Below are 22209 nucleotides of genomic sequence, written 5' to 3' on the forward strand. Positions count from 1 at the left end.
GGGAATGCTGAGGGGACTGTTGAGCTAAATCATAACACACTATGCCTCTGCAGGTTATTGAAGGGCGTCAGGAACAGATTTCAGGCGTCAGGCGTCAGGAACGGATCTCAGGAACGGATTAGGGCATCAAGCTGAAATTTTCAGAGAATTATGAGAAGGATAATCAATTGACAAGAAGACAACACGCTGCACGCTGCTACTTCTAATGCTCTACTACAATTACTAGTTCTATTGCGACTACTACTAAAGCTGTTGATTTCGAGGTGAACATTTCAGGAAATGTAGAGGAGGAAGGTGAACTAAATCAAAAAAATACTCGTCCAGTTTGTATGGGAAATGTGTATACAGATTGTCAAAAGAGCACATCAGTAATAGCTTAGGAACAGTTTATCGTATTAATTTGAAACTTCCAGGGCATGATGAGTGGGATATTCGATAGACCAAAAGGCAATATATGCATACTGCTACTGCTACTAATACAACTGCTACTAGTGTTACTATTACTAGCAAGACAACTACTACTACTGCTAATACAACTACTACAGCTACTCCTCCTGCTACGAAAATTTAAGGGAATACAGAGAGGAAAGTTAATCTGAATCAAAACACACTGCATGCATGCAGGTTGTCAAAAAGGCGTATCTCAGGAATTGCTTAGGGTATTTGGTTGGAACTTTTAGGAAATGATGAGGGGAATGATCAATTTACCCAAGGAGAATATGTGCATGGTACTATTGCTACTACCACCAATAGTACTGCTACTACTACAACTACTATTTCTATTGCAACTAATAAAAAGGTTTTTAAAACAACGTATGAGCATCAAGCAGAAACTTTCAGGACATGACGAGGGGATGCTGAAAAAATGGTGACATGTGCATGCTGCTACTAATGCTGTTACCATTACTATTGCTACTGGTGCAACTACTGAAGCTAATGGTACTAGGCAAAACTTCTAGGGAATGCTTAGAAAAGGTTCAACAAAATCAAAACACACTATGTACTTGAAGGTTATCGAAAGGAAATATAAGAAATATCGTGGTAACGACTTACAGTATTAAGTTGAAACTTTCAGGGAATGTTGATGGGGATGTTGAACTAATCAAAGGGCACTATGTGCATGTTACCACTCTTGCTACTACTGCTGCTACTGCAACTACTACTTCTATTGAGGCTAAGGGTATCAAAGTGACACTTTCAGAGAATCTTATGGAGGGTATTGAACTAAATCAAAACAAATAATGTGCAATGATCTTGCCGAAAGGCTGTATGAGAAATTCTCAGGAACGGCTTACAGTATTAAACTGCTGAGGCTACCGGTATCAAGGTGAAGCCTTCAGGGTATGTTTAGAAAGATATTGAACTCAATCCACAGACACAATGTGCACGCAGGTCAAAGGGGCCTTTTGGTCTGTCGAATATCCCACTCATCGTGCCCTGGAAGTTTCAAATTAATACGACAAACTGTTCCTAAGCTATTACTAATGTGCTCTTTTGACAATCTGTATATATATTTCCCGCACAATCTTTACGGGTATTTTTTTGATTTAGTTCACCTTCCTCCTCTACATTTCCTGAAATGTTCACCTCGAAATCCTAAGCTTTAGTGGTAGTCGCAATAGAACTAGTAATTGTAGTAGCAGTAGTAATAATGGTGGCTCCTATTTGTAGCCGTAGCATTAAAAGTAGCAGCGTGCAGCGTGTTGTCTTCTTGTCAATTGATTATCCTTCTCATAATTCTCTGAAAATTTCAGCTTGATACCCTATTCCGTTCCTGAGATCCGTTCCTGACGCCTGACGCCTGAAATCCGTTCCTGACGCCCTTCAATAACCTGCAGAGGCATAGTGTGTTATGATTTAGCTCAACAGTCCCCTCAGCATTCCCTGAATGCTTCACCTGAATGCATTCTCCCTTCTTGGACATCAAAGGTCAAACGTTCCCGTCAACATAACCATTTCCCGATGACAAACACTATATATGAACTATGGACAAAATCAATAACTTACAGCCCTTGTCCTGAAGGCTGTGGGGGGACATCCCCGGATCTTTAAGCAATGCTGAATAAATGTACTATCTCAAGATTTTAATTAAATATCCTTGGGGGATAGGGGACGTGGGAGGGGTGTGGCTGCCCTCCAATCGCTTTAGACTCTTAAAATTGGCTTTCAATTTCAGGTCTAATGAGCTCCTTCCGAAGTTTTTACGACAGCTTCTTTGATATTAAATGCCTTGCTAATATTTAAAAAAAAAAAAGCATTGTGCCCATTGTTATTTTGCGGTGTTATTACTCTGCCTATGATTTTGTCCTGTTGTGCCATTGTTGATGTTATGACAAATGAAAACACACTGCTGGAAATATTGATGGTTTTCAGTAAAGTACAAATGATGCTCCAGCCTTTTGAAGGCTAATGGGTTCATTGCCCTACTCCTATTTTTGGTAATCTCTGTTCGTTTTAGAATTCACTTATCTGTTATTCTAGCGCTTGATGTGATTCTACATTTAAATGACAACAAGTTCTGTTCATATTAAGTTTAAATTATTAAATGGCCACATTTCTGCCCGTCTTGGGATTTAATATGACTCTTAACTTTGCTGTGAGTAACTTCTTTTTCTGAAAACTTTTTTAATGAATTACTTGAAAAGGACGTTCAAACTTAGAGTTTTCCTTCTAAGGAGCCCTTCAACGGCTATGTAAGCCCACTTAGTCGAAGCAGTCACCCTCGGAGGAAAACCAAAATAAACACGGATCCAAACCCCCACTGGAGAAATACATAAAATTTTAGGTTTTACAGATAAGGATCTTTGCTCTCGGGTTCTTAAGATAACTTGGATTTGATAGTCCAAATTTAATTGATATTGCACTGATTTTCGCGGGTGTTTCCCTTTTTGATTTAAAATTTATACAAATTTGCTTATGGTAATAACTTTAGGTGGGTGAATTTATGATAAATGGATAATACAAATTTGGAATCAGCTTGAAAAGGATATTTTTTTTTAAATATATATGTTGCTTTCCAGATCATATTGTTTAGAGTTTTAGATTTAACTATCTAAGGTGGTTTTCACTTGATTCTCCTTCATGGCAGAAATAAGATGAAAAAATTAAAAAAAAGACAGATCTTAGCCCATTGGATCCAGAAAAGAAAATAATTTAGACTTAGATTTCTAATTCCCCAGTATTTGCCTTTGAATTTGAAGTAGGATTTAATTCTGAAAAGTAGGGCTTGAAACGGAAATCGAATTATGTTTCAACATAATTAAAATCAATGTCCAAAAATGAGTTTAAGTTTTATTTTAAAGTGCAACTCGGTTTAGGCTTCATAAAATTTAAATCTGTTCTAATTAAACAGTGAATAAATTGTTCTAATAAATCAGCAGCTATCAAGAAACTCCTTTTGATTTTCCCTTTTGTTTAATTTATCTATTTTTAGAATTTAGCGCACGCAGAATTTTCAAAACACTAATTGAGGCTGAAAAGGGACGGATAATCTCACCAAACTTTCCTGACAACTACCCGGCAAACCTTCATCACGAAGTAGAAATCACAGGACTGTCCGATTCACGGCTTTTGGTTACATTTACGTCCTTTGATGTTGAGCCTAGCGACAACTGCACGTTTGATTACTTAGAGCTTCAAGGTGAGAAGAAAAAAGGAATCTATGCATGTGGAAGTTACGAAGGACAGCTTCAAAGGTATTAATATACAGGTGATTCTTGTATCTAGCTAAGCACTGCGGCTTTCATAACAAATCATTATAAAACTAAAATTTAAACATGTTTAATTTTTGTAACGTCAAAGTTTTAAGTTTTAAACTTAAACGTTTTGTAACGTGTATATTTGTAACGTCTAGATTTGAAATTTCTTTGAAGTTTATTAAATTTATCAAATATTCAGTGGGCTGTGTTAGCTATGTTGCTAGAGTTGTCTTCATAGTAAGCCGGAGGCCATGGAACTCCCACCAATGCCAAGTTTTTTATAGCAAATTTATGTTTTTTGTTGAAAAAACAAAAAACAAAACAAATTGCACTCATTAATAGTCGCACAGAACTCATTCATATATTTCTGACATAAATTCCAAAAACTTTTAGCTATGTTCCTTCCATGAAAAGGATCATCAGAGCAATGTACATCAAGAGGATAAAAATTGTGGTGAGGAAAAGTACTATTAAACAAGCATTACCCTCCTCATTTTCTCTTTGAGAGAAACTTATCAAATATTTATCGGCAATAAATCAGAATTTTCCCAATGTCAGATATAACCTTTAGACTTGACAATGGCAAAATATTAGTGATACTTCAAGGGCTGCTTTAAAAGAGTTTTTTGTATCTAATATGCCAGACTATTAAGTGGAAGCCATATCACGACTTCTTGGATGTTCAGTTGATTCAGTTGATTTCTGCAATGGGTTTTTAGAAAAAACGATTCAGACACCGTAGACAGAGCACCTTATTTAGCTTATAAATTAATAATACTAGGGAATATTCTTGACTATATTGGCCTAAAACTCGACGAAGCTCTATGACATCATATGTCGGGTTTAAATGTGCTCTAAAATAGTTTCTCTGTCAGTATTGCTCTTTTTAAGTGTTGATAAAAAAATTAATTGGACTGTTTGAAAAAATGTTGACTTTAATAAAATGGAAGTCAAAGTGAAATGTCTTATTAAGAGCTATTTTTGCGAACTTTTTATGGAAATCATTTTTCTAGTATTGTTATCAAAATTTGACTTCAGCGTAAAGAGCGGGGTTGATGGGGATCCGGCTGTCGTCCATATTTAAGATAACCGTGGATTTTGTTTTAATAACTAACCAAAATTAAATAAAAGTAATGTTAACATTTCCCCCCTTGCATCTGTTTCAAAAATTTTAGTAAGTTTTTGCGGCCGAACATCTATACAAGTGAAAAAATGTAATAGATTTTTTAGTCCACGCCTCCTTTCCTTTTGTAATCAAAACGAAGTATAAATATAATAACGGATAAAAGTTCTAATTGAGACAGTGAACATTAAGTGAGAAAGTGAGACAGTGTTCATATACGGATTAATTTCTGTTCGTTTTAAGTTTTAATGTCGCTCCTTACTTTCAGTTAAAAAAACTAGTTTTTTTTTATTTATATTAATAAAAGTTCAGATGTTTTGACTTCACACCTGAAAGCCTTTATCAAGGAGAAAAAAAGAGAAAAAAAATACTGAAAAGTTAACACGTACTAGAAAATAATGTAAAAAGATGAACAAAACACACATAAATTACAGAAATATAGAAAAGAAGAAAGAAATTTATATCTGATAAACTATATTTACTATATAAAAACAGAAAAACATAGGACGATACGTAATTACAAACACAATTAAGGAAAACTGCCATGTAAAACTACTTATGTTTAGGGTTTGAATCTCGGCATAGCCTAATTTAAATAAACAAAAAAAATGAATAAGTTTTAAAAAGCAAGGAATTCCAAAAAACCAAAATATCTTACTTGTAAACATAGATATTAGGATTATTCCATGCTTTAGAAATTAAGACTTCTTTAACCGGAGTTGGAATTTTTACAGCAAAATTCGAAACAGTTACAATGTTTCAGAAGAATTCAAAATTCTCCTGAAAACAAAGTACTAACTAGAATGTAAAGTTTTTATTGGCACAAAACAAAGAAAACATACGCAAAATTAACATACATTTCACTCAACTATGTTGATGCATATCTCATTTGATGTAGAAAATTCCTATATTCTGTATTGATGAACCGGTTAAGTGGTATGCATTCATGACCCGGTGAATCAGTAGATAGGAAACATGTTGCTGACTTGGGAAAAGTTTCGCTATAGAGAAACTTCTTTAGGATAGTTAAATTAGTAACATATGATGGTATTTTAACAAAAAGCGTAAGTATTTCACCGTTACCGAAGTTAGCTCTTTCGGCAGAAATTTCATCAACACAGTTCATGGTAACGAACTGTAAGGAGCGAAGTGGTGCAATAGTAACCGAACTCTAAAAAAAAAATTAGTGTTACCCATCCAAGGCTATGCCTGAGAAAATTTACCAGATTTTCGAAAAGGGGAACACCCTTAAAAGTCAAGGAATCTTAATGAAAATTACGCCATCAGATTCAGCGTATCAGAGGGCCCTGCTTTTGAGGTTTCAAGTTCTTATCTGGAAAAATGTGAAATTTTGTATTTTTTGCTAGAAGAAAGATCATCGGTGTGTGTTTATTTGTTTTTTTTTTCCAGGGGTGATCATATCAACCCAGTGGCCGTAGTGCATCGGGAGAGGGCTATTTCAATCTGAAATTATAATTTCTAGCGCCCTTTTTAAGTGACCAAAAAGATTGGAGGGCCCCAAAACATCTAGAGATCTTAATGAAAATCAAACCATAGATTCATCATACAAAAGAACCCTTTTGTAGAGGTTTCAAGCTTCTATGTACAAAAAGGTGGAATTTTGCTTCTTTTTTTGCCAGAATAAAGATCACGAATGCGTTGCTTCTTTTTTTGCCAGAATAAAGATCACGAATGCGTGTTTGTTTGTTTGTTTGCTTGTTTTTTTGTTTGTTTTCCCCAGGGATGATCATATCGAACCATTGATCGTAGAAGACTGGGAGAGGGCTTATTTGGTCGGAAATAAAAATTTCTAGTTCCCTTTTTAAGGAACCAGCAATATTGGAGGACAGCTTTCCCCCCTCCAACGCTCGTTATGAGATAGCCACTTGTTTCAGCATAGTTGGAAAATCTAATAACTGAGGATGTCTCTGAGGATGACTTGACCTCCCACAGTCCCCTCGGGAAGGGCTGCAAGTTATGAAATTTGCCCATTGTTTGAATATAGTTGTGATTATATGGAAGTATTCAGACGTTTTCAGAGGAGATTTTTCTGATGTAAGGGGGGTACCTGAGAGGATCTTTCCATGGATCTATTTTTATGGGGGAAGAGAATTTTCTATTGAGAGAAAGCCGGATTCTCCAGCATTATTTAAAATAAAAACGATCAGAAATTAAACTTAAAAAAGCTTTTTCAATTGAAAGTAAGAAGTAACATTAAAACGTAAGACAAACAGAAATTATCACGTATAGGGGTACCCCATCGTGAATACCTCGCTCTTTATGCTACAGTTGTCTTTATCACAGTTAAAATATCTTTTTTATTCTAATTCAACGGCCTATGTGATTCAGGAGTCATTCTTAAAGAATTGGGACGAAATTCGAACTTTAACGTAAAGAACAAGGTGTTGACGAAGGGTGATCCCATTCATATACGTAATAATTTCTGCTTGTTTTAAGTTTTAATACTGCTCCTTACCTTCAGTGGAAAAAAACTTGTTTTTTTTAATTTAATCCTTTATGAAGGATGAACTTGGTATTTTTAAGAGAACATTAATAATGTTACCACGAGCTGAAAAAAAGCTTATTCCGAGGAGTTCACGATTGTAACAATTATAACAGTGCCAAAAATTTAGAGCAGACTTGATTAATAATAAACCTAAATGCATTCAGCTCTGAGAAAAAAAAAATTAACCACTGCTTTTGTAGAATTACATTCGCTTCAGTGGAGTACTCTTAGCATAATCGCTGAGTACAAAAGTTGTCACAGTTCTTTAAGGATACGTCGTAGATATATATTTAATGACTAGCCGAATAAAGCGACAGAAACATAACTCTTCTTCACTCAGAATAATACTTTTTTCTATAGATTGGATTTCCTAAGCAGCAGCAACCGTATTAGAATAATTTTCTCTACTGATGACTCTGTGGAAGGCAAAGGGTTTGAACTTAATTGGAGAACTTTTCCCTCAACATCAGAAAGCGAAATTCTTCACGTGGTGGAAGAGCCTCAAGTTCTTATGAGTAATAACTACCCTTATTTCATGCTTCCGGGAGTTATTGAACAGTATATCCTAGAAAGTTCAAATGATAGTTGGATTATGCTTGAATTTCGAGATTTAGAAATTATTACCACTGATTGTGCAACGTATTTAGAAATTGAAGTTGATAACCTAGATCGTTTCAAAATTTGCTCAAGTGAAGCAAAGTTTAGAAGAAGTTATGCTTCAGCAGAAAATAAGTTAGTGGTGCGATTAGTAACAGATTCACTGAGAGGTGGACGTGGATTTAAAGCAACATATCGCTCTGGTAAGTATCTTTGATGCTTATTTTTTATAAAATATTCGGATATGGTATCTGGCATGCTTGACAAAGTAAAAGATTAACAACAGATGTAACACAACAAAATTAACAGAAGGAATAAAGGCAACTAGACAAACTTAATTATCAAACAAAAGCAACCTAGAAACAATAGAGAAATTTTTTTCAAAACAGTGGAATTCAAATTCAGTGGATATTCGGCCCTATGTCCCAGGGCCTCTTAAACACAACACCACAAATATATATATATATATATATATATATATATATATATATATATATATATATATATATATATATATATATATATATATATTTATATATATATATATATATGTATATATATATATATATATATATATATATATATATATATATATATATATATAAGAACTTACATCAAAATATGATAATTAAAACTAATAATGTTTTAAAAAACTTTTTAAAACAGCCCTTGCATCCTTACTTCAACGAAGTTCAACCAGGACTCGATGCAGTTCAACATGTCCTGGTTGAACTTCGTCGACGTAGGGATGCTAAGGCTGTTTTAAAAGTTTTTCAAAATATTTTTAGTTATAATTTTCACATTTTAATGTAAGTTCATATATATATATATATATATATATATATATATATATATATATATAAATTATTCGATAATATCAGTCCAGGCTAAGAAATATTTTGTAAAGAAAGACTGGGGGGTCGTAAACATAAAAACCAACTGGAAGGTGTCATGAAAAAAAAAGAATAATTTAATAGTCGTAGAATCTGTTTTAAGGACTTTAGTTTTGTGGGGAAATTTTTGCGTCCTATTTTTTTTAAGTGGGTGATATAGGATTCAAATGCTACTAGTATTCCACCTATCCCTAATTGTAACTATTCTACGTATCTTAACCGTTATAATTAATTGCAAAATGCTTAAATTTGGTTTTTGGAAAAATCTGAAACTTCGGGTTTTCTGCTTGTTGTTATAGTATTTTGAAACCACCAGTATGACGGTAAGCTGTTGGGCTAAATAAGTAACATTAAGCTACGGTATTTCAATTTTAAAATGCTGAAAACTAGCGTTATCTTCACCGTTGGATATGTATACCAAACCACCAGTAGGCTTTCCTAGTATCCAAATGAGAATAAATACAGACTACAATTATGAGCCAACATTTGTAGTCTAAAACCTTCGTGAAGATATCGGAATTGGGATTCCTTCCAATATTTAACTAGGCTTGTCTAACCAAACAGGAAATTATTTTTCTCTAATAGTTAAATAGGCTTGTCCGACCAAAGACAAAATATGTCTTTCCAATTGTTAACTAGGCCTGTCTGACCAAACAAAAAATTATCGTTGGGGACAAGAGCATTTGACACGATGAATTATTTATAGTAATTTCTAGAGGTGGTGACAGGCCTGCGTCCTCGATGATATACGACAAGCTGATAAATGTTTGGTGGTTGGTCTGACAAGATCAGTAGCTGTAAGGAACATTGAAATAACAAAGGCTAAATCCAAATTAGGGTTTTTAATCATTTCCCTTTACTCCGGAGCTTTTTTTGTTCTTGACAAAAATAAATGTGCGATGGTCTTATTTTACAAATTAATAGTTAATCCACGTAGCTCAAAATGACATTCATCAGGAATCTATTTTTATCACATCAGCCCCTGTTAAAATAATTCAGTTATACCCCATTTAATTTTGTTTCTACACAAAAACATACTGATGACAACAAAGAAATAGTAACCACAGAATGAAATCCCCAGACGCCAATTTTCTGGTTTTTCTTCCGAATTTGGAAATTACCAATATGAATTGTCATGTATGTACTGATTCCACGTATTAGAGGCAATGCTATAGCGTTGCCTATAGTAAAGGTCACAAGACTCTAACGTTTTATTGTTATTTATTTATTATTTTTCCTTGAGGCACTTTGGAAATTTCCTCGATTGGAAATTACAAGTTCTTGTGCCATTTTTAAGACTAAAAAGTAATCGGAGGGCAACTAGCTCCCCCCACGTCCTTTTCCCGAAATTTGTCTGATAAAAATTTTGAAATAGCTAAATTGTGAAAATAGTCCAAAGATGAAATAAAAAAAAAATTCGGTGTCAACACAACCCCCCAGGGCCTAGGGGTAAGTGTTGTAAGTTACGCCCTGGGGGTTTATGTGGTTACGGAAGGGATGATCGTATAAACTTCAGAAGGGCTTATTCGATTGGAATTCCAAAGTTTTATTGTATTTTATAAGAGTCAAAAGTGATTGACTCTAAGGGCAATTAGCCTACCCACCCAAAGGTTCTTTTTCCCTAAATACATCCGATCAAAATTTGCAGAAAGCCGTTTTGTTGAAAATAATTTAAATATGAAATAAAAATCCCTGGGGTCGACACCGCCACCCCCCCCAAGCCCGAGGGCGAGTGTAGTAATTTATGTCCCGGGGGCACATAAGGCTCTTATGTAAGGGGTGGTCCTTTAAACTTTAGAGGGACATCATATAATTGAAAATTGAAAGTTCCAATTCCTTTTTGAAGAGTCAAAAGTAATCACAGGTCATCTACCCCACCCCCTACACACACGCCCTAAATCCCTAAATGCATCCTATCAAAACTTTGAGATTACTATTTTGTTTGAAATAGTCCAATGTTCAGATAACAGACACTTCGGGGTCAACATACCCCCCCCCCCCAGAACCAAGGGGAAAGGGTTTTAACTTATGCCCCAGAGGCATATAAGGCTGTTATGGAGGAGGTAGTCGCATGAAAATCCGAGGGGACTCAAATGATTTAAAAATTGAAAGTTCTAGTTCAATGTTCAAGGATCAAGAGTGATCGGATGGCAGCTAGCCCCCTCCCCACCAACCCTGTTTTTACGAAATGCGTCCGATCAAATTTTTGAAATTGTCATTTTGTTGAAAATAGACACAGCCACCCAGAACCTGGGGGCAAGGGTTGTAAATTATTTCCCGGGAGCATATTAGATTTTTATGGAAGGAGTGATCATACAGGCCTCGAAGGGGGTTCATTCTATTGGAACTTGGAAGTTCTAGTGCCCTCTTTAAGAGTCAAGTGAGACCGGAGGGCAAGTATACCCCCCCTTCTGTGCCCTCTTTTCCCAAATCCATTCGATCCAGTTTTTGACATTTCCATTTTGTTCAAATAAGTCCAAAAATCACATTACAAAAACTCCTGGGTCGACACAACCTCCAATAGCCCGGGGGCAAGTATTGTAAGTTGTGCCTTGGAGGTATATAAGGTTTTTACGCAAAGATTTTTAAAACAGTTCAAAGATCAGATAAGCCCAACCCAAAACCTCATTAAAATAACTTATTACGATATTTTAGTCCAAAGTTTATGGGGGCTGACGCCTAGCCCTCCCTCCATGACCCGCCCCCTAAAAAACCTTATTGAAAATATTTTATTCCAACAATTATGGGAACACTCCACCCCTGACCTGCCACCCCTGACCCTGCATGATCCGAATCCCCCCCAAAAAAAGCAACGTATTAGTGATAGCTGACCTCTGGCCCTCCTTCCGTGGCTTGACCTCCCTCCCCCCAAAAAAAAAACCTATTTACAATATTTAATTCCAAAAATCATGGGAATTTAGTTTAATTTTACTAGCTCTTTCCAAGATTGTTCACACCTTTAGTTTCCATTACGAACAAGAGTTTGGCTACTGCCCGTTTCCCTAACGCTAAAAGCATAAAGTCCATTGTGTATTTGGTGCTTTACTAAAACGCATTATATTATAAATATTTTATTTTGTACTTGCTACAGTATTGAAAATAAAATGAAAATTGCAGTGAAATCAAATCTTGAGCTGATGACCTTTCAGCAATTAATATCATTATATATCGATTATTCAGTTTAATTTTATCAGTTCTTGCCAAGACTTGTTCAAGACAAAAATAGCTTTATTTTGGAAGGCATATTTTGTGAAGGCTATATTGAACTTAAGATCAAAAGAAATAGAAGTCTACAATAAGTCAAACTCAAAACAACCATAAGTTACTATTACAGAGTAAATTAAACCCAAGACGAACAGAAATTAAATGAATAATCATAGCAAAAACATACAACATGTAATAATATAAATGAATAAATTTATCTTAAAACGAGTAAAGCTTAGATTGAATATGCGTATCCAGCTTAAAACAAATGAAAATATTCTGCTATTGAAGCATACATGAAACCCAAAACGAAAAGAAATTCAATAAACAATCATAGCAAACAAACATGCAATAGGTACAAATATTTGCATATGAATAAAGGAATCTTAAAACGATTGAGGCTTAAATTGAATATGCAAATCAAGCTTGAAACGAACAAAAATCACTATAAGACAAAAGCTTGTGTACTGCGTCCTTCTCCCACTATAAAAGTTTCAAACCTACTGTGTCATTGGCGCTTTGCGGAAAACGAATTGCATCATAAATGTTTTCCTTTTACAACTTTTACAAAATTTAAAATAAACATAAAAATTGCAGTAAAATTAGATTTTGAACTGATGAGCCTTCAGCAATCAATTTCATTGTATATCAAATATTCAGTTTAATATCATTAGTTCTTTCCAAGAATGTTCAAGACAAATATAGTTTCACTGCAAACAATAGCTTAGATACTATCCCCTTCCCTAACTGTAAAAGTCTAAAGCCTACTGCGTCATTGGTGCTTCACTGAAAACCAATTATATTACAAATATTTTCTTTTCCAGTTGTTACAGCATTGAAAATGAAAATAAACATTACAGCGAAATAAAATCTTGAACTGATGATCCTTCAACAATTAATATCATTATATTAAATGTTCAGTTTGATTTTATTTGTACTTTTCGAGATGATTCAAGAAATATATAGTTTTCAGTAAAGCACAACGCCGCATTTAGTTTCAGACTTTTACAGTGAGAGAAGTAGGCAGTACCCAAACTCTTGTTTGTAGTCATTTTTGTTCGTTTCTAGCTTGACTTGCATTTTCAGTTTAAGTTTCACTCGTTTTAAGATTCATTTATCCATTTATAATAGTACCAGCTGTGTCTTTGTTTGCTATGATTGTTTACTTAATTTCTATTCGTTTGGGGTTTCATTTATACTTCAATAGCAAAATAATTTTGTTCGTTTTAAGCTTGATTTTGACATTCAATTCGAGTTTTACAGGCAAGGTAGTACCTGTTATATGTTTATTGCTTTCATAATTTAGTTAGTTACTGTTCGTTTTGGGCTCTTTTATTCTGTATTAGTAACTTCTAGTCGTCTTGAATTTGAGTTATTGTAGATTTTTTATTCCTTCTGATCTTAAGTTCGATATGGCCTCTACTTTTCTTTGAAAAACTTCTTTTTCGGAAAGTTTTTTTTTTCACTAATACTAATAAAGCCAGTGTAATCTAATTCAGTTTTTAGCTTCAAGGCTGCTTACCTCAGGCATTATCTTCAGAGCAATACATACGGCCTGCTTGCAGAGGGGCCTCTAGTCTCACTATTGACTATTTGTTCTGAACTTTGTAGGCTATGAATCTCGAAAATAACTTTCTCTTACATTTTCAGTGCCTTTCAATATGTCACCTACCTTCAACATATTTCTTGACAAGGGACTTAACCTCATCTTGCCTGTAAACTACAAATCCAGGCCATTAATCCCCTCGTATAATCAAAAGCTTATAGCACCAGTAAAACATTTTCTGAGGCTACAAGTCAGCAGATATGAGGATTTACGTTTACTAAAAGACCCCTACAGCCTTGGAATAGGATATGTTGAAGAAAGCAAGTTAAATGTGGCTTATATTGAAAGAGATGTTAATTATGATGGAATTGTATCAATTATTGTAGATGAAGGTAAGTTGAATTTATCTACTTTATTAACATAAATGTGCACCTATAATCTTAGAAAAATAGTAAGAAAGTTATTTCTATGGAAAGGGGGATTGTCACCTCGAAATTGTCTTTTCAGACATGAAAATTATAAGGTTTCCTTGGAGGATGTTTGTTTTGGCCCAATTTGAAAGGACAATATTCCAACATAGCTATATGCTTGGATGATTATGCATGATCAACCTAGTAAAGAATAAGCCTTGGCCCATATTAATCAATATTTTAGAAACGTGTTTTGAAAAAAAGAACTGTCTAATGAAAAGAAATCGCCATTTGAGGTTGATTCAAGAACGGTAACTATTTTGATTAATCTTAATAGTAAAATGTTATTTTGAAAACAATTTTATGGAAGTTCTAAAAAGAGCCTGAGACCTTTAAAAGTGGCGTCGGATCAAAATTCGGAGTACACTATTTGATTTAGCGTTGTAAAAAACCCAGTATAGAAATATTACAGCATCACACCTTGAACAGCAAGGAAATTCACTTTCTGCATGAAAAGCACTGATATGTCCCTTTTTTCTTCTTTTCTTCGTCTCTAGTGGGGCACTGGAACATCATAGAAAGCTGTTTAAGGCCTCACTAGAAAGCTAATGTTTATATCTACGAGCTTTTTTCAAATTAAATAAAAAAAAAAACAAGTTTTTCACCTGAAAGTAAAGAGCAACGCTAAAACTTAAAACGAACAGAAACTATTACGTATATGAAGTGGTTGCTCCTTCTCAACACCTCGCTGTTTGTGCTAAAAATTTTTAATACTTTTAAAATTTGCTTCTTAACGTTCTAATTAAACAAACAGTGTTTTGGGGGGTTGTTCTTATAGAATTTGGACAGAATTAAACTTTAGCGTAATTTAAGAGGGAATGAGGAGAAGCAACTCCCCTCATATACCTAAATATTTCTGTTCGTTTTAAATTTTAATGTTGCTCCTTAATTTCAGCTGAAAAAACTTCATTTTTTATTTAATTTCTGATCGTTTTATAAGCAATAACAAGAGATCTCCACGGATAAATCTCTCCTTCCCTCAGATTTATACTCTAGACAAATCTATCCTCGTGAAAATTTACTCCGGACAATTACCCTAAACATCTTCTCACGTAAAATTGAGTTGGCAATGAGAAAGCAATACATAAGAACAATTTCATAGAGGAATCCTGGCGAATTTCCCTAGTGTAAAATTTCTCCTGAAAAATTTACCCCTTGGAAACTACCCTCCCCATGGAAAATTATCCCCGTGGAAAATCCATCAGCAGAAAATCCCCCCCACAAAAAAATATAGGCATACTTCCCAATAAAAGATACTTTACGTAAACAACGGGCAAATTTCGTAACTTAAAGACCTTTCCCCACGGGCTGTGGGGGTCATGATCCCTTCGAAGACATATTCCTTCGGTCTTTCAATTATGCTGAACAAAAGAGCTATTTTTAAATTTTGATCGGACCATTTTGAAACCAAAAGACGCGTGAGATGGGGCCTAGTTGGTCTCCAATTTTTTTATCACTTAAAAAGGGCACTAGAACACTTAATTTCCGTTCGAAAGAGCCCTCTCGCGATATTCTAGGGCCACCAAGCATCTGTGATTTTTTTCTGGCAAAAATACAAGGTTCCAGATTTTTTTTAGGAGCTTGAAACCTCTACAGTAGGATTATCTGATACGCTGAATCTGATGGTGTGATTTTCATTAAGATTCTATAACTTTTATGCGTTATTCCTCGCTTTTTCAAAAATCAGGTAACTAAGTCGGTAACTAATACAAAAAAAAAATTATCAAATAGCTGAGATCCTTATACTCAAAAATGCTTTTATCAAAGTTTTGGTACTCAGTCAGCTAGTAAAACACGCAATTCATCAATTAGTTGAGTTTTTTCTCAGTTGAGGTTTCTCAGGGTACATTCCTTGATTCAAGCTTCTTTCTAGCATGCTACATCATACATTTCCTTAATACATGCCAGTTGTAAGACAAATCCTTGATTTAAATCTAATATTTTTACCAATTTAAAAACCTATCACACCCTTTTAAAAATATTCACTTGACAGAACCATTTGCTAATAGCCTCTCTAATTTATGTAAAAAATTCCAAAAAAGTCCAAAAAAAATCTGAGTCCAAAAAAATTGTAAGTCCCTAAAAATTCCAAGTCAAAAAATAGGGGAGGGGTATTGGGATTCTCTTGGAGGTTGGAACATGGATGACCATAAGTTCCCTCTAAAAAAATGCCATAGCAATTGATCCATTGGTGACGTAAGTTCACTGGTTTACTTTTTTCAAGCACATGTCATAAAAAAGGGGTAGCAGATTTGTCGCTTTTTGACTCATTAAAATTCGGTTCGATGATAAAATGCGTGCAATTTACTTTCATTTACTTTCCCAAGAGCTTATCATAAGACCAGTTTCATTCAATCCATGTAAACAATTTATTTATATAATTGTCATGACCTGAATATGTAGGTCAAAGGTTTATGGTATATGCAAATGAGGCTTATGGTATACTCTTTGGAGCCTGTCACCACTTCTCATTCGGTTGGGTAACTTTACCCTGAGGTTTTTTCAAAATACTATTGTCTAACCCTGCTCGATGTGGAATTGAAATCTAGACAAACAGCCTTACGAGACAGAACCTAAGACTTTTGCCTCAGCTGCTCCGAATGAATCACTACCAGAACTCTTTCGTGCCCTTTTTACAACTTTCTATATTAGTGCATAATAATATGCTTTGTAGTACCACATAAATTTAGCCATTGAGCTACAATTGTTCGTGCAATAAGTCTCCCTCTCTCTGCCTCTCTCCCTCCCTTTACCTCTTTCTCTCTCATTCACTTTGACTCTCAAGCTAGGTGTCTATGATATAGTTTCTCTCATCATCACGAGTTAGGCTTTCCATCAATAAAGTTTGAAAGTTTTTTGTTTAACACCATTTCTGTCAGTGAAAATGTGGTGAAAAAAAGCCCTAATATATGCAACTGGATGGCATGTACAAGCTTAATATGTTTCCCCTTACACATATCTAAGCCAGCCTTTAAAAAACTTCTTTTATATCAAGGCCAGCCCTCGGGAAATACTGAATTGACAAAATAACAAAAACAATATTAAAAAAAAACCTATCCTGTTAAGGGGCTGACAAAAATACTTTTGACGAAATTGCCTTGAAAATAGTCATTGGTAAAAGACACTCCTTGACAAGAATTCTGAATAACAACTTTCCTATCTAATATCACATGCACAAACTACCAGAATGACTAAAAAAGCGCTTCATCAAAAAATTCTTTTACAATGACAAGTTGAACAAATAACTTAGGAAAAATAAAGGTGCTGACACAATTGCTGTACAAATAATGTCTTGACATAAAATGGTGCTGAATAAAATTCCTTGAAAAACAATATCTAAAGAAAAATTGCCATACAATTAAGGGTTTAACCATCATCATGACAAAGACGTGTAACAGGAACCATTGGGCGAGGGCTGTTGATCCTTTTATTTAGGAATTTTCTAGAAGTCTTCTTCTCAAACCCGTAATGAAATATTGACAATACTTCTCTACAAGAAATTTACCAGTGTAATTTGAGGTATATCAGTCTTATTACACTTTTCTTCTAAATGCAGAATAAACTACTATTTTCCGCGTTATAGTGAAGTTGACACATGTTGCATCTAATTTTCCTTGTTGTTAAGACGACAATTCGTTTCTTACGATGGCATTTCATTTAATCATCTAAAAAGCTTCGTGGAAGAGAATAGTCTATAAGAGACGAGGAAGATGCTCTTAGGAACTAGCATAAAAAAGCGTATCTGATACACATAAAAAGTAATTTCTGTGCCATGTCAGCTGTAACTAAAGAAAAGTATTCAGAAAGAAAAGGGTTACTACCTCATCTAAAATTTTATTTGACATTGTAGCAGTAGGAGGCATTGAAAGCTTGCCACAAAACTTGTTCAGGTATATGGATAATTTCTAGGAAATAAGAAAAGAAATTATGGCCATTAAAAGCCACTGTATAATGTCTCAAAATTACAATCGCCTTTGTGATGTAATAATAGAAAAAAAAATAATTTGCCGAGGGAAGTAAAGAGCGAAGTTGAAAATTAAAACGAAAAAAAAATTTTTACTTCACGGCCTATCTGACATATATCGATAAAACTAGTGCAAATATATAAACTTGTTGTATTTCCCTATGTTTGCAGGATTACAGAAATAAGTGCCTTACTGAAATCACAAAACAAAGTAGGAGTTTGGTACAGTAAAAATAAACCATTTATGGACACTTTTAACAGTATCAAAATAAAGAATTTTGGATTGTTGCTTAATTTTTTGTTGTTTAATTTGGCATCACTTCTGCACAATGAGCTCAGTCCAATGATTGACTGTCGTTTTGGACCTAAAAAGGACACTATGGTTATTTTGTAGACAAGTTCGAAGTGAACCGATCTTGGCAGTATTAGGACTACAGTCTGGCTTTAGAATTTGTATCTTAATTTAAAAGTCACCGTTGTATAGGAGAAATAATCGGATTTCCAGAGTCCTTATTATGTTTTATTTGTTCTCGTTTCGAATGATACTAGATAAAATAAAGATGATACCTGATAAATCAATCCATTATATTTTTGGGTGTTTGATGACTTTGCACGTACTAAAATAATATGTATTTCTATGCCTAAGTTCTTAAGAATAATGTTAATTATTTAGATAATTTTAACTAATATCGCAGTTCCTTTAAGACTATGAAAAAACGTTATACTTTAGTTTGTTGTTGTGAGGCTACATACTAAATTTCGACTCCCAAATCAATATTCTTGTTTTTCATTCTTGGTTTTTGTGTTTTCAGTAAAGCGCTAGGTTTCTGTAATCCCACAAACGTTGGGAAATGTCACCATTTGATTTATTTGCACTAGTTTTATCGATATATGTTCGATAGGATGTGAAGTAATAATTTTTGTTCGTTTCAATTTTCAACTTCGCTCTTCACTTCCTTCGGAAAAACCTAGTTTTTTATATTAATCTGTGTGCGTTTTTTATTTAAATTTAATGTAAAGCAAAACAGCAATCATAATATTTTTCCAGAGGGGGGAGGCAGCCCCGTCATAGATGAAACAATTATTTCCGTTCGTTTAAGTTTTATTGTTACTCCTTACTTTCAGCTGAAAAACTTATTTAAAACAATCTTATCTCTGATTTATTTTCAAATAATTCTAAACATCTCTCTATGATGCTTTGGTAACCCGCTAGGCGTTGAAAAAAAGGGAGACAGATCAGTGCTACCTATGCAAAAAAGTGATTTTCCTTTTTGCTCAAGGAGGGGGACTTTTATTCGCTTGTATTAGGTTTTCGACCAAGTTAATTCCGATGGTATACTTTTCAGTATGATCTGACACCAGTTTTGAGGGGTTTTAGGCTTTTTTAAATCACCATAATTTTCTTTTTGTAATAGACTTTTATTATTTTTTTTTCATTCCTAAATCAGTCTGAGACGGTAAATTTTTCTCACTAGGCAGTTTTTTTTAATGTGTTTTTATTTATTGTTACTATGGGCTGGGGTCCACTTTTTACTAGGTTACAGCTGATGCCGCCACCATGATTGAGTTTACATAAAACGAAAACTTTCTTCCTTTTAGTTTTTATCTATATTAAAATTTTTAGCTATAAAAAAAATGTCACGGAAATTTTAAACAAAAGTTTATTAGTTGAACAAACTTCTTGCTCAGTTATTTTACTTCCTAAACTACTAAAAGGATACCAAGAGATGACTCATAAAACACGCTAATTAAACACACAAAAACACAAGAAAACAACAGTGTAACAAACACATCCTGCATAATATTCATCCTTTCTCTAGAAATTAAGTTAAAACTAAAACTATTTATATGCCACGGTTTTTCCATGTAGACATAGTAGATATGGTTAAGAGGAAATTTAAAACTCCAAGTGGCTGAAATTAACACTTTTAAGCAGAAATTACCTTAAAAACAGAAATTACAATGATTGATGAAATCCTCAAGTAAAACTTGAAACAACCACAGATTACACATTATAAAGCTATCGTCGCCACCCCCCAAGCCCCCTTCAGAGGGCTAGATTCATTTTTACTTTATGGAATATATTGCTTCAATTCAAAGTGTTGTGTGGCTAATTGTTTTCGGAACATTTGAAAGGAATCAGAGGCAATGGCTATAGCGTTGCCTATAGTAGAGGCCTTAAAACTTCAATCTTTTGTTATTTTTTTTTCCAGAGGCACTACATATGGAATGAGTGGTCGTATAAAATTTCAAAGAGGGCTCATTTGATTGGAAATCAAAAGTTCTAGTATCCTTTTTAAGAGTCAAAACTGATGGCAAGTAACGCCCTTCTTTCCCCTAATGCATCGGATCAAAGTTTTGAGATAACCATTTTGTTAAAAATGGTTCTAAGATCAGATAACAAAACTCTGGGGCTGAAAAAAAAAACCAGAGCCCAGGGGCAAATTTAGTAAGATATACCCCGAGGGCATATAAGGTTTTTATAGAGGGGGTGGTCGTATGAAGTTCAAAGGGGGCTTGATTGGAAATTAAAAATTCTCGTTCCCTTTTTAAGATTAAAAAATTATCAAAAGGCAACTATCCCCCCCACGCCCTCTTTTTTCCAAATGTATCAGATCAAAATTTTTAGATAGCTATTTTGTTCAAAATATCCACAAATCAGATAATAAACGATTTGGGGTCAACACAGCCCCCCAGGGCCAAGACGCGAGTATTGTAAGTTATGTTCTTGGGGCATGTAAAGTCTTATGGAGGTTTTATGGCTTAAATGATTAGAAATTAGAAGTTTTAGTTCCATTTTTAAGAATCAAAAGTGATCGGAGGGCAACTAGCCCCGCTCCTGCACCTTCTTTTTCTTAAATGTATCTGATTAATTTTTTAGATAGGCATTTTTTTCACAATAGACCGATATGATAAAACAAACACTCAGGGGTTAATAGAGTCTTTCAAGCCCAGGGGCAAGTGTTGCAAGCTATTTCCCAGGGGTATATAAGGTTTTTATGCAAGGAGTGGACGTATAAACTTCGGAGGGGACTCCTTTGATTAGAAATTGATGTTTCTAGTTCCATTTTAAGATTCAATAGTAATTTGAGGGCAATTAGCCCCCCCCCATGCCCTTTTTCCTAAATGAATCTGATTGAAATTTGTAGGTAGCCATTTTATCCAAAATAGTCCATGCGTCCTTTAACAGTGCCTTTGGGGATGACAGAGCCCCCCAGAGCCAGGGGTCAAGAGTTTTAAGCTATTCCCCGGGAGTATGGAAGGTTTTGTTGATGAGGTGGTTGCTTAAACTTTGACGGAGGCTCATTTGATTGGAATTGAAAGTTCTAGTTCCTCATTTTAAGAGTATAAAGTGATAAGAGGGCAACAGGCCCCCATGCCCTCTTTTCTACGAATCCATCCGATTGCAAATTTGAGATAGCCATCAGTCAGTAGATTCCTAAGGTTCCAAAATGGTCCAAAGACTATATAACAATGCCTTCGGGGTTAATACAGCACCCATAGCCCATTGGCAAGGGTATTAAATTATAACCCAGGGCTTAGATTCTTATGGAAAAGGTGACCGCATAAAATTTGGAGGAGGCTCATTTGATTAGTCTGAGGGCAAACAGCTCTCCCATTCCCTCTTTTCCCCAAATGTATCCGATCTAATTTTTTAGATGGCCATTTTGTTCAAAACAGTATTAAGATCATATAATAATGCCTTTGGGGTTGACACAATCCCCAGAGCCCGGGGTTGAAGGGTTGTAAGTTATGTCTCAGGGACACATCAGGTTTTCATGGAAGTGGTGGTCATACAAATTTGAAAAGGATATTATTTGATCGGAGATTGAAAGTTCTAGTTCCTTTTCAAGAGTTCAAATTGATCAAAGGGCAACCCCCTTTATCCTCTTTCCCCCAAATGCATCCGATCTAACAATGCCTGCAGAGTTGACACAACCCCGCAGATCTCAGAGTTATCGGTTTTAAATTATAACCCAGGACATATAAGGTTTTTATGGAAGGAGTGGTCATATAAATCTTGTAATAGACTGATTTGATTGGAAATTAGAAGTTCTAGCTCTATTTTTATAATTCAAGAGTAATCGGATGGCAACCTGCTTCTCCCCCCTCCCCACCCACTCGGGTCGTCCCTGAGCGGGGTGGGAGAATTTCGTAAGGAAATATTTAAGGGAAATTGGATCATCTTGGGAGGGTTTAAAGAGGGA

General features: G+C 34.7%; 1 protein-coding gene across 1 annotated transcript in view; it reads left to right on the forward strand.

Moving 5' to 3' along the window:
- Positions 1-22209, forward strand: part of LOC136033733 (uncharacterized) — a 189509-nt gene that overhangs the window by 97149 nt on the left and 70151 nt on the right. Inside the window, exons 12-14 of the mRNA XM_065714626.1 lie at positions 3434-3695; positions 7688-8127; positions 13672-13959. Of these exons, the coding sequence (XP_065570698.1) occupies positions 3434-3695; positions 7688-8127; positions 13672-13959 (990 nt within the window). The remainder of the gene's footprint in view (positions 1-3433; positions 3696-7687; positions 8128-13671; positions 13960-22209) is intronic.

The sequence above is a fragment of the Artemia franciscana genome, chromosome 12, assembly GCF_032884065.1.
Source record: "Artemia franciscana chromosome 12, ASM3288406v1, whole genome shotgun sequence".
NCBI classification, from domain to species: Eukaryota; Metazoa; Arthropoda; class Branchiopoda; order Anostraca; family Artemiidae; genus Artemia; species Artemia franciscana.